Below are 14,296 nucleotides of genomic sequence, written 5' to 3' on the forward strand. Positions count from 1 at the left end.
ACTATCTTATCTAATTCTACTATAACCTGGTTGCAAGTGCATCAGTAAGAATGCAATTATTCCAGTATATTTTGCCCTTAACGTGATAGTCATAAAACAGACCATCTGAATGATATTTTCCTATGTAAACTGGTGTTACATATGACAGCTTATTCTTTATATAACTTCTTTTTCCAACGATCTCTAACAGGTAGAGCATGACAAACTGTATTGTAGAAGAGCATTAAGAAAAGAAATCAGGAGGCAAGTTTGAAAATGATGTTAGAATGGATATGCAATGGGTAGCTGATATGCTATTGAACGCTGAGGTGATGACATTACTGGTTGTCATCACTCGACTCATGTTGCTATTTCCCACACAATTTTGTGCTGGACTTATACAGACATTTTCGTTGACAAAATCCTGCTCTACTATGAAGGACAGCGGCACAAGGCTGAAAGACAGGCAAGATACTACACCTCAGCATCCCACTCTAGCCCTCACAAAACTGATTGTCACAATCTGCTTAGTTTCAAAATAACCTTATTCCTGTAGAGGAACTGAAGATTCTGTGGGAGGAGGGAGACTTGACGTACTGCAGCTCTGATCACATTTCGGCAACCTGGAGATAATCAATTTATTAGTTATGGCTTCCTTGAGGTGTGACATCACTTGTACAAAACTTGATTGGTTATTCACTCCAGCTAGTGCCTAGCATCTTTTAACTATGAGGCACTTTTTCTGTTATTAAAATCATTTTCCTTGTTAAATACTATAAGCTCGTAATGCATATCATTTCATCAGCTAAATCTTCTTCATATCGTCCCGTTTCTGGTTCTTCATCACTGTAGCCAGGACCAAAGTCTTGAAGTTCATAATCTTGTCTGCTTAAAATGGGGAACATATCCCCATTGGTCCCATTGCTAATATTTCCATTGAGAAGATTACTTGCTGCACTTTCCATCTCATCAATAGTCATGTCACATGCATCAGCAATCTCATGTTTTGTAGCTGAAACAAATTTAGGGTCCTTTGCATACCTTCCTAGGCCTTCAGATATAAGTACCTGGAAGATGGAGGGAACAGAATGAGACACATGGTGGAATTACAGAAGAACAGACAGGTCACAGCAGCACTTTGCATTTGTGGAAAACACTAGAAACCCCATCCTGAATGACTAGAGCAACCCACAGCAAAACTGCATGTGTGAAGAACAGTTAAATCAACAATCAAATCACAGACCACACTGTATCAGTTATGTGATAATGTGACTGAGGATGCAATACAGCTGACTTTTCTCTTTTGGGAAATTTGGGAGCAGTCTTTCATAAACATCAATCGTCAGGCTGATACACTAAAGACAGCAGTTACTATACTGCAGATGGCGCAATTAGAACAGTTGCCTAAAAGATAGAATTCTAGATACGTTCTCGGTACTTTAGAGTACATGGAACAAAGATGCTGAAGTCCCATCTGCAAATAGAATTTAACAAAATATATGGTTTAGCTCATAGCAATGGAAAGAAAGTGATAGATGGAAGCAAGAACAGTAACTATGATGCAGAAATGTTATATACTCTTTTATCTTCAAATATTTTTTAATATAAAAGGGAATTCTTAAGATTCTTTAGTACACCCACAAATCAATCCTTGTAGTTGTTATTCACCTCTCTGGATTTAGTACTCCGATTCATAGAGCTCTTGTTCTTGTATTCAGATTACTGCAAAATGGTGATGTATTGCTACAGAAACAACAGAACAGGCATATGTATCATCTCTTCCCTATCAGCCATTGTGGAAGGACACTTCATAACTGATCCTCATGTAGAAAACTTACAATTTAGTTTCAAATTTCTTTGAAATCTCTCCAGTTCTCTGCCACACTAATGTTAAGATTTGGATTCAGTAGAAACGACAACAACAAATTAAGTTCCCCTGTCTACCTAAATACAGTTTTGGGCTTTGAAACTGAAAATACTACATTTTCAGACAGATAATGTGGACTGAATGATACGCTTTTTGAAGTTAACAGAAAAGCTGAACAGACAGATGCTCTTGGCTACTTCAGAGGTGTCTGTAATACTTACCGCTTCTACCAAGCTGTCTGCACTCCTCTGTTTGTCACTATGTTTATGCCTCAAGTCATTAGGTACAGTTAAATTGGCTGGTGTAAATGTTCGGTAGGAAATATCAGGGTCATCTGTGTACCAAGAGCTCCTATGCAAGGAAGGCAGGCTGCCATTCATGTGTTCTGTAGATTCAGCCCTATCAACCTGGATTAGAGGTGTGTAATACGGCGTACGGTCCCTGTTGGGAGGGGTTGCAGGTGGGGTAGCCCAGGAACGCGTTGAACGACTTGGGGAATGTTTATGAGCTTTGCTGGAATCCAGACCTGCAACAGCCATGACCTGGTAAGGGGAAGAATTTTAGAAGTTAGTGATTTGAAATGCTCAGTCATGCTCATTTCTCATTTCAGCAGTTAGTTCAAACCAATTGTTTTAGGCAGCAGCTATGCAAAGTTAACATTTCTGATGTTCAATAGTCATGTAAAGAGGAACAGGACTTAAACTGGTAAATTGACAGGATAAAACGGTATTTTTTCTATTATTACTCAAATCACAAAATCTTGGTATTAGCATTAATAAAGAAAAATAATTGCTAATACAATATATTAAGCAAAGAAAGCAAAGCATAGAAAACATTCCTTCTGTCCTGTAGGGACAGGATAGGAAGCTGCCAGCATTTTCCAAGTATTCTGGATGGTGTCTCCAGGCAATGGAAATTGCCATCTTCTCAGGGCCGTGCCAGGGCTGGGTGTTGAGCCTCGGAAGATGTGTATGTTGTACTTGTAAATTCTCACAAATGGAGCTGAGTAACCGCATGGGCAAAGATTAATAGACAGTTGCCATATTATGCAGTTCTGGTCAAAATTCCTTGGGGCATTCTGACTCTTTGTGGACACTTAAAGAGTCACAGAGGAAAACTACTCATTTTCAATGTTTTGCAGAAGGTCGGTTTTTGAGAAGCCTCATGTCCAGCAACTACAAGCCTAGAAGTCACGCACAGGCAAACTACCTAATACACTAGTACTGTTTCAAACACCAATCAAAGTCTGAAGGACCATATAGAAGCTGGAAAGACGTAATTCATTATTAGTTAAATAGGATTTTGTGTTTACCTGCTGTTGCATTAAGTGAAGTGGTAAAGCAGTGCGATGGTGGAAATTAGGAGAGAGTGGTATGTCATCTTGACTACTTTGTCGGCGGAGGCATTCAAAGTTAAAGGAAGATCGTCTATTTGCTACAGGGAAACCATAATTCATTAGGAAAATAAAATACTTTTCCTCAAAGTCTATTACTTCCAGAATTCCAGTGGGAGTCAACTATCACACAAATAAAAACATATCCCCCAGTAAGAATAAGCTGTGCTAACAGAAGCAAGCAGCTGGGTATAGGACAAAGGATAGATTCATCACAGGAGCAAACGCAGTCCTAGAGAGAGACCACACGAGCAGCCTAACATGACAGAATTTGCAGCAGCTGTTTTCCAAAGCAAGCTTGTGTTATGCAGCAGACTGGTTCAGACACTTGAGTTTTGCTGTAAACTGCTGTGAACAGTTACAAAGAAGACTTTTTTTTTTTCTTTCTTCCCTGTGGTTTTAAACTCTTCATTCTAGTGAACCAGAATTATGCAATATATTAAACAAAGAAAGCAAAGCATTGAAACATTCCTTCTGTCCTGTAGGGACAGGATAGGAAGCTGCCAGCATTTTCCAAGCATTCTGGATGGTGTCTCCAGGCAATGGAAATTGCCATGAACCAGACTTCTAAAGGAAATACCAAATTCCCAGTTCCTTAGAAGCAATATGCAATATGAAAAACCATATCCAAGACAAAGCTGACTTATGTTGTCAGTTCCTGATGTTTATTCTGTTACTTAGGACAATGATAAGCCATGGTCTCTGCTGTTAGGTATGCTGTTATTGTTCCTGTAAATGCTAGAAAGGAAAAAGTAGAAATCTAAACTGGATCAAGATGTTTGGCTAATGTGGAAATGTTTCAGCTGGTCTTGGTGAAAGCCTGCAGAACAACAGGAACCAGCGCGTGGGTATCATTCCTCTGCGTTCGCTTCAGTGTGAAGAAAACCTGAATGCTAAACAGCAACTGGAATCCAGATATGTCCTCACAACTGTGAGCATCATAGTGGAAAACAGGAAGAAGCCTGACTGTACAAAGCAATGATACACAATTGCTCTCTTGAAACTTACTGAAAGTATTTTTGGTATCTTTTTCGACCACCAAGAATTTTGTGAAAAGAATTGAAGAGTTAAGTACCATGGACTTAGGATTCCTCAGAGCTATCACCAGACACTAAATGCTGGATACTAACAATCAAGGTTCCTTAAAGAGCCATTGGACTAAAGTAGGCACCTCCAGGAGGCAATTCAAGTCCACTTAACGCAAACTTTGCGTCTTTTTCCATTGTCTCTATGGTAAATCCAAATACAGGAACATGGGATCCTAACAAATGCTAAATATCCCAATACCAAAATGAATAAAAAGCAAACCCCAAAGTTCCCTCATCCAAAATGAAACACTTCTTTGCACATGCTTCTTCCCAGGAAAGAGTCTGAAAGAACATCTTAATCATTTCTCAGTACACCTCTGGAAGTTGCTCAAATACTACGCTGATGAGTTTGGTATAAAAGCCTCTAGAAAGCTTGACACAGAGCTCAATTTACTAACTACCGTACCCAGCCAAGGCACTGTACATTACATTAACGTGGACTGAATCCAGATGTTAGCAGAAATTCTTTAGTGCAATGTTGCATGTTCTTTTTCTTTCTTTTTTTTCTTTAAGTAAGAACATCAAGGCTTCCTCCTCAGGCCAAACAGCCCTACACTAGTTGCAAATAATAGGTTTGAGCTTCTTTTAAAATCTGCTGAGATACTGAGCCTCTAAAATTTCTCAGTTGTGTTCCTGAACATTAAATAAATGGTGATGACAGGAGGCCTGACTGTGCTCTTGTGACATTATACTGGTGTAAGTCAAAGGACTTCCTACATTTCCCTTACACAACTTAGATTGGAACTAGGTCCTCTTACCTAGGATATGAAATAACCTCTTATCTAGTACATTTGTCTAGTCTCTTGTACCTGAGATAAAAAGTGTAAGCTTCCTCTAAAGAAATGTCTGCTTAATACTGTCGTCAAAACTTTATCAGAAAAGTTAATGAATCCCAAAGGCTGCAGTCACAGGAAGCCTTCAACCCTCTCCTTGCAACACTTCCATGGGAAGATTCCAGAGGACTTTTTGTAAGAATGTTGTTCCCCTGCAACATATGGAATGGATACAAAAAGTGTCCATCTATTTCTTTGGCTTGAAATTCCTCTGCTATCAGAAAAGCTTGTAGAAAGATGTACAGGAGTCGTCTTTCACAGTCTCCCCTTTGTCTGATGTCTTTTCCTTCTGCTACTGGAAGAGAGCCGGCAGCTTTCCCTACACTTCACTATCATTCATCTGAGTTATTTACTCTCTATACTGCAAGACTCATATTCTTTCTGCTTTTTCCATCTGTGTCCCTTAAGGTCAGAAAGCCAAATAGCAGAGAGGAGCTGAGTGCAAAAATTGAGGATCCAGCACCGACAGTACTGCTGAAGAACGTTTCCTTTATTATATATTTGGCTGCCCTTTACTACAGCTTTCCATAGCTTTAACAGTCTGACACCGTACCTCAGACATTGTATAATGATCCCACTACACTTGTCTCTGAAACACTTTTATTTTTTAAATCTATAGCTGCATTTTCTTTAGGGTATCTGAGACAGGAAAGGACTGAAACCCATTTTCCTACCCATGGGGTCCTTACAGCCATACTTCCACAGGTAAACGGACTGTGACTCCAGCCGCTAGCATCATCAAAATGAAAGACAACTCTGGTTTTGCTAGAAAACCAATGAACCTTACTCCAGACAAAATGTGGAGACTCTTCTAGAAACAATCCTGTGTTGTCTTGTCTGGATGGCACTGGTTAGATGGCATCATCCAAAGACACATGCAACAGACTCAGCTGTGCTGACCGCACTATGTATGAGTACTCTTAGGGATGCTACGGGCTTGAGTAGAGCTGAGTGTTGTTTCTTGTGCACCAACAAGAGCCTTAGAAAGAGGTTTATTTTGCACTTCACAACCCCAAGGCTTCCTCTCTGTGAACTGCCAGAGGTCAAAGACCAAAATCCAAGAGCTTTGAGTCTGTGCCTAGTTCCAACAGAGGATTAGCACTGCTAATCTCTGCAGTATGGCCTGGAACATACAAAAAAAAACCCAAAAAATCACAAACACACAAAAAAAACCCCAAAACACCAAGATAAGAAGCACGAGAGCTTTTGGAAATGCAGATAACACAATATTGTGCTTGAGATAAGGAGAAACCAAGGGAAAGATCCAAGGAGGAAAACAAATGAAAGTTAAAGAAACAGGTAAAAAAAATCAGTTGACAACACTAATTCGAACTATAAATTGAAACATTTCCTCCTTCAGAAGAAACAGCACTGTTCCTGAGATGGTAGAATAAAGTACCAATGTGAATCTGAAATAAGATGCTTAGCCTTGAATAACACTTATTTTTCACAGTAACTTCAGAAACTCACGTTAAAAAGCTAAAGGAACTTCAAAAGTTAGGAAGAAAAAAACACCAAATCACCACCCAAAACCAAAAGCAAAGCACCATTAAGCTCACTCTTGGTTTTCTTTTCCCTGACAATTACCCTACTTCAGTCTCCAGTGTTTGCTAAAATAGTAGGAGATGAAGATGTAAAAGGAGACAATGTCATTAAGCAGCACGACCGTTAATTGGCGGGAAGCCCAGCAGGTGAGTCGCCACAGAGACAGCGGCACTGACTGGTGGCACGCTGGGCGTTGTAGGTGTGAACAGAGGGCACAGGGACTGAGACCCTCCGATCAAAGCTTCACAGCAAACTACTGCTGTGTTCTACCCTGCTCTTTCTTCATTTATCGAATCAAGTTGCAACTGGCAATTAAATTGGTTATTTTTATATTACTGCATGAGTGAGCCAAGAGGAATTAGACTGACTTGTAAGCTAAGATCCCTAGAGTCTCTGAGTAATCTCTCAGGATGCATAGAAATTTCTGCCATACACAATAATCCACTAGCAACAGTAATCACGAAATGTCACGCTGAAATACAAGTTAAAAAAAGCCTTTTAAAACTGGAACATGACTGAAAGCATTGAAGTAATTCTGGATTTGCAAACAACTGGCTCTTAATGCACTTACCTGTTGGTGTTGGAGGTAGCAGCCGTCTCCTAGGAGATCTTTTTGTATCATAACAGGCCTGTGAATCGTCTTCCTCAAAAAAACCATGTGGGTGATGGTAACCTTTTGGTCTCTCAAAATCTGAGTCATGGCAGTGATATCTACAGTGGTAATCACATATATGCCTGCATTTAAAATACAATAAGGAAAATGTTATTGCAGGGAGTTTCTGTAAATTGATCTATTAGATTTCTTTTAGAAGACTTTCAAATCTACTCTTTCTCCAGCAAGATAACCAAACATTACATTATATAATTACACAATTCAATTTTAAAATCCAGTTTCTGCATGCAAACTGATTTTGAGATAGCGAGCATACACTTTTGTACTAATATAGTTACATAGTAGGTTCTCAGCTGAAATTTTTATCAAATTATATTTTCAATGAAGCTATTTTTACCAGTACAGGCTAAAATGTAGGAGCTCAGTTGTACATTGCTCAAAAAAAACCAAAACTCAACAACTCTTTTCTATTCCTGCCATGCTCTCTTGTGAACCTTGGGTAACGTGTGGGAGAAACTCGGAGAATGGATTCAAGCCTTTTATATTTTGGGTACTTCTTTTGTCAAAAATCAAATCTTGGAAGGGTGTTGTTTGACTGTAATTATCACATCAAAAAATTAGTGACCTGAGAATTCTGTAAAATTTAGCTTTCATGCTAATCTTAGCTTTTAAAAGATTCAGATTAGGCTGCCAATCTTGCCAGAATTCAGATGGTGAAGAAAGTAGAGGAGGAGGAGGAGGAGGAGGATTAATCATGTCTGGCATGTGCGCACATGCGCGTATGAGTCTAAGACAAAACAGCAATAAATTCCTCTACTTGTGGGCTGGAATTCAAAATAAAAATTTATTGACAGAAGTGGAGGATATTTTTGAGAAGTTACTCAATTCATTCAGCAGAAGGCAAACACAGCTCTTGTAAGGGAGATTAACACAATCTGCTAAAGAACTTTTAAATGCATATGTCTTTCTACTCATAATGAGAAGGACAATATTATGGAATTAAAAAAAAAAGAGATATTTGGGAAAATAGTGCATTTAATTTTTTTTTAGTAGGAAGCCTTTCAGGATTACCAAATATGGGTTCTGTTTGATGACAGGTTGATACTCAGAAAACACCAGAACGATCTCACATTTTAAAGACTAAATCAGTAAGAGCAGGACTTCTTCCCAAAGTAGCGCTCGATCATTGCCTGAACAACTAGAAACCTATGATTTGTGTACAGGAGTGATTCCAATGCAAAGTCAGGACCTGCCCTGTTGCTGAAGCCATCACTGCCTGAAGCGATGCACGGCACAGTGCTCAAATCAAACTAATCTGGCAATGCTCAAAGCCAAGCTAGCTTGGGAGACACTGTTCTAAAGTTAGAAAAACCCACCCCAGTCCATTTCTGAAGAAACTGTGTGAAATAAAGTGTAGAGAAAAGCTTGAATTTACCAAAATTAAATCAAAGCCTTTTCTTCTTAAATCTAGAATTAGGATATTGAATGCAAAATTCATAGGAGTTAAATACACAGCATCGGGCAAGAGTTGTTATCAAACACTACTGGGCCTTGTAAAAATCCTACTGGACAGAAATACTATAATGAACTAGGATACGATTCCAAGTTTTGGCTGGAGAAAACAGAAACTGAGAGGAAGCAGGTTACAGACCTAGAACTCTGCAGTTACAGCAAGGAGCCTCAGATTAATACAAATTTGGACATTATGCAATAATACAAATTTATAAGAAATGCTAGTAGTTGACTAAAATTCAGTTGATGGCATTTCCGTAAATCTTACGAATAAAACTTAACAAACATATATTCCAAACTTAAAGGCCAGGAAGCTATGACAGTGTTAAGTGTTTGTACTAAGGAGACAAAAAGTTACGCTAAAAGGATTATTAAAAAGGAGGTATAATGAGAATTTTCAAAAGGAAGTCATCCAATTCTTTATTGGTCCAGCTAGTACTACCCTATCATCCCAGTCCATAGTTTACCAGTTTCACCTTTCTTTTTAAGTTAAATTAAAAGAAGAAAACCATTTCTGAAATTTCCTCTCCCTGAACTTGATCCATCTTCCATTGTACGTGAAATTTTATTTATAAATGAAACGCTTCTTTGGTTATGCACTATCTAGTTTATACTCAGTTCAAAGGAACTTTGTGCTTTCCTTTGAATTTGGTACAGAAGCTTTACTGGAGGCAGCACATGATGCCAAATCCAAGAGATCGTTGGTACACACACTATTCCTATTCACCATTTCACTTGCCAGCAGTCGTAGAGTGTTGACTTTCTTAGAGAATTTTCAGTATAAGTATGCTTAATGAAGCCTTTACGGATACGTACCTAATTTATTGAAATATTTTTCCCAGTTTAACAAATATTCTCACCTGCTTCCTGACAACATACTGTCTTCCTCATAATATTCTTCTCCACTAAAATATTCCTGCTCTCCCAAATAATGATCATCATTGCAATAGTCTCGAATGTCACATTCTTCGCGGCAAATTGTAGGTCGACGCCCATCACCAGAATCAGATCTGTAAGTAGCAAACAAATACTTGTTTTTTTTAATATTTTATTTATATAAATTATATATGGTATATTTTATACACAGTTCTTTTAATGTGCTACCAAGAAGAAAAAAAAAGACAAGCATTAACAACTCTCTTGTCAGAACGCAGAATGTGGTGTTACAGTAAATTGCACGGAACTGCAGTTCGGAACACGACTGTTCTACTTGTTTCTTAAAGATGACCTCCCTTTACTTCCTTATGGAGCAAGTTCGAAAATACTTAATGTGGGGATGCTCGGTAAACCATTTACGACACTTTTACAAAGTATAAATCCAGAGCACTTTGAAGAAACACAGTCTCTCTCAAATATCTGAAATTTGTCAAATGCCTAAAATATTAAGGAGCACTCACTGAGGTATTCCAAGAAAAAACTGAAACGGATGTGCAAATATAGGCATTAAAAACTAGCGCTGGATGCTCTTCAAATAACTCAATGTATCCTATTTTTAAAAGTTGTCTTAGAAAAATATTCAGACATAAAACCAGGAAAGATTTTGGGTCTCCTATAAATGGAACTGTACACATTACTATTTATCAAAGCTAAACCCAGTGTTTTTTCCAGTCTTTGCAAGTCAATTTTAAACGATGGCTACCATCAGGTGCAATCTTTTGTCTATTGAGAACTCCACAAACCTGCCTGGACTTTTAAAAGAGCTTGAATAATTTTGAACTTCACCAGAAGTTAATCCTTTTAGAACAGGCAGTAGAAAACTTGACTTGGAAATCATCACTTAAGTTATTCAGCATATGCATTGTCATACAGTGAATTTTGAAAACTGTACTGTAGGAAATAAAAAAGAAGAAAAAAAGAAAAAAAAAAGAAGAGAGAATCGAGAAAAAAAATAAAACACTACTTTGTCCTTTTCAGTTATGTCAGAACAGTATCAACTCACCTAATATATGTTTCATAGTAGCGGGTTCTAGCCAGGTAAGCCATGAAAATAAGGAGAAAGATATTTTAAAATCAGGTAGTTCAGAGAAATTCATTGGTGATTACAATGTCTGTGCTGTAACTAATAATTTCACTTAAAAGAAAATTACTATTTTCAAGCCTTATTAAAGTTACATACATTTCCCATACATCAGAGCTGTACTTTAAATACATTTCATATATCCGTAGGCAACAGAAATGAAGCTAAATATATAAATTAGTTTATGTAGCATAAGTTTTCTTATAGTCTATTTATAATAGAAATTTATTTAAAAGCAAATACATATTTTTAAGTTTACCTCCTACTGCTTGGCCTTCTACGCTTCTCATGATCAGTTCTGGAGTAAGAATGGTAACTGTTTTCAGATCTATGCTCACGATTTCCAAAATTTGTGTGTTTTCCATGAACAACTTTGGACACATTGGCATTATTGAGATTGGCATTTGTTGAGTTTGGAACTTGCTTTCCTACTGAGTTGTGATTATGATGATTGTGGTATACGGAATTTCCTGCCTGAGGATACATATTTTTCCCAGTATCACTTGCAGATGGAATTGAAGGCCGCTGAACATGTAAGGGACGGTGTGTGGTGTTGATCTGTTGAAATGAATCTCGTCTGTCACTGCTAATATGGTTTATGTGGTTGCCAAAGAGGGCACCATTCCTCTGTTTTAGGGGAAGAGAAAGAAAAAATTACATCAGATACCTTAACAGAACATACTTTTGACAGTGATAACTTACTTTTCTCTCCTACATGCATTCAAAAGTAGCAATTCAAATAACCTGTGATTTTTCTTTCTAATTTTATGATGCTTCAGATGGGATCTCCTGAAGTGATAGAGATGTGACTGTGATAATGACAACATTTGTATTTCAGAGTCAAATCATTATGCTGTGATCATTATTCTTTTTCCACACAACTCAATGTGACATCCAGCTTTCTCCACATTTTTATTACACAGGAGAAACCTAGATTCCCGTACATGAGCATGCACCAACTTCCTCAGAAAGGGACGTGTCTGCTTAATTTTTGAGAACACTTGGGTGGAATTCTCTCCTATTCTCCCAGAGCATCAGTTTGCAACAGGCGCCACTCAGACAGGATGGAGTGCCATGCAACAGCTTGCAAGCATATCTCACGTAGGTAACATGGAGCTTCAGTGCTTCCATTCTTTCTTCTTGCAGAGGTACAAGAAAGAGTAGTAACTCTTTAGCAGCCCTGAAGAGTGTAATGGATGGTGAAAGAGAGAATGAAGTGCTAAATTATGACTATGACATGCAGCTCTCTTTTACATCTGACCCAGATTATGTAGCCTCCCTGTCTAGCCAGGTGTGGGTCTTGGATGACAGCAGTTTGTCTTGAAGCTCAATCTAGGGAAGACAGGAGGTAATGATGGTTGGCAGAGAAATGCATCTACTGATGGCTGCTGTGGCACTGTCTCCAGTGCCACATCCTCCTTTTTTGCAAAGGACAACAGCAAGCTATGGGGCTTCTGACCCAATTACTGCAGAAGCATGCTTTTATATCTGCTTCCTCTGAAATGCTTGTGAAAAATTAAGCTTTCTTGCTGGCTGACAAATGGTTTGCAGATCGCTCCTGACTATAATACCAACTTCACGTCTTCACGATTAGACTGAATATCTATAACGTAAAAGAGGAAAACTAATCTTTTTTTCTGATTGGTTCTTATTGATATTCCTCACAGGAAATTGGAAATGGCATTTATATTTAGTGGACTTCTGTGTAATTCCAGGCATTCATTTTAAAATACGCAGCTCTGTGTCTGTTGTGGTTTGGCTGCATGGAATTTCATTCTCTTCTTCCTATCTACCACTGCAGAAGTTAAGACACTTCTAGTTTGACCTTGCCGCTATCAAAATTTGAGATGGCAAGGTTCATACCTTCTCTTAGCATTTGCTAAAGAAAAAAAATAAGAATTAATGAAAAAGAAATACGGGCAGGAGAATCACCCTGCAGGAACTGCTTCCTAAATTTATGATGTGATGCAAGTGTCCTGGTAATAGATATATATAAAATATACTTATTTATAAAATATTTATATTGTTCTGGTTTGATTTTATTATTATTATTGCCTATTCAGGGATTAACTAATTCTTTAATCTCTTATTATACGATAAAACAATTCACGTAGCTGTGTTCTGACATTACTTTATAAACATCTTCCTCCTCCTCTTGATTGTTTTCCTCTGGTTCATCGTCTTGCAAGTCACAGGATATAGCTCGGCGTATTTCAGGGCCAATATCATGAAGTGTCCTTAGTCCTGCCTAAATCAATGACAATACCATAATACATTAGGAATGCAAATTCTTTTTTGTTCTTTAATTACAGGCGTGTAGATTTATTTTAAAGGACAGTTAACAAGTTTTTGTATCCTGACATCCACAGAGGATGCATACCACTATATATCTTTTTACTGTTATTAATAAAAGGCTTATATTGACTAAAAGACCACCAAGGTTTATGGAACCCTATGGAAATAAAATTAATCTTACAATAAAGTATACATAATCAGCAAGAACTATAATAAAATGCATTTCAATGAGATGTATATATAATGTTAAAAACATGTTTGCAGCCTGTGTCCACAAAGGAAACACAAGACCTTTGCTATAGCAACAGCAGTTTTAGCAGAGCTCAGATGGGAAAGAAAGCAGTGAAATAATTCCAGCTCATCTGCACTGCACTGATATGCAGGTATTTGATTTAAAGCTTTAGTTTAAGACAGAAAACCATGAGCTACAGTAGCATGGACATCAGCATATATCAGTTCATATTCCTCTCCAGCCTGTTACCACAAGCAACCTTTAGGAAAAGGGTTAATGCTGAAACTGCCAAGGACAGACCTGCACATTAGAGAGGAAACAGACGTGAGACTCAGGGCCAAGAATCCAGTGCTTTTGTACAGGCTTTACTTCAAAAGGAGATCTTTTTCCTGTTTTAACTCTGTCCATCATGGTATGAAGCAAAACCGCAATCTTGTTCTTCCCAACTCTTTTTTATTTCCTCACGTTCAGAAGAAATGGAATATTTGTTTGTTTAGCCCTTCACTAACGCTACACTTACACTACTAACAATCATGCACAGCACTTGGCTCAACTCTTCATTATGATCTAAAAGCCTGATTTATTACTTTTCTGCATTTTTTTCATGCAGATGAGGGCTCTCACAGCCCATCAGAGCTGTATGTCTACAGCATGACATTGCAAGTTACTTGCCCTGGGGTGGCATGAAGATGTGTAGAGAATTTTGCGTGTTTCACAGCTCCAGAAGGAGCTGAAGGACACCAAACGTGGCTTGGTCCCATTCACGCTGCCTATCACACAGGTTCCCTGGGTTTCACCGCAGCATCACAATCAGGTTTCAGCTGAAAACGGAAATAGTTGGTTTGCTGAGGAGCAAAATGGCATTTACAGTGTGGGCAATCAGAACCTGGAAAGGGATGAACCAAAAAGCTTTGTGTCTAAC

At 38.1% G+C, this 14,296-nt stretch overlaps 1 protein-coding gene across 1 annotated transcript in view; it reads right to left on the reverse strand.

Annotated features, from left to right (window-relative positions):
- Nucleotides 1-752: 752 nt before the first annotated feature.
- The window catches only part of CACNA1D (calcium voltage-gated channel subunit alpha1 D), a 184,124-nt gene continuing 170,580 nt past the window's right edge, over nt 753-14,296 (reverse strand). Inside the window, 8 exon segments of the mRNA XM_086619049.1 lie at nt 753-1,046; nt 2,068-2,388; nt 3,159-3,280; nt 7,277-7,440; nt 9,691-9,840; nt 10,770-10,796; nt 11,107-11,474; nt 12,979-13,095. Of these exon segments, the coding sequence (XP_086475175.1) occupies nt 753-1,046; nt 2,068-2,388; nt 3,159-3,280; nt 7,277-7,440; nt 9,691-9,840; nt 10,770-10,796; nt 11,107-11,474; nt 12,979-13,095 (1,563 nt within the window).

The sequence above is a fragment of the Tauraco erythrolophus genome, chromosome 12 (genome assembly GCF_009769465.1).
Source record: "Tauraco erythrolophus isolate bTauEry1 chromosome 12, bTauEry1.pri, whole genome shotgun sequence".
In the NCBI taxonomy this organism is placed as follows: Eukaryota; Metazoa; Chordata; class Aves; order Musophagiformes; family Musophagidae; genus Tauraco; species Tauraco erythrolophus.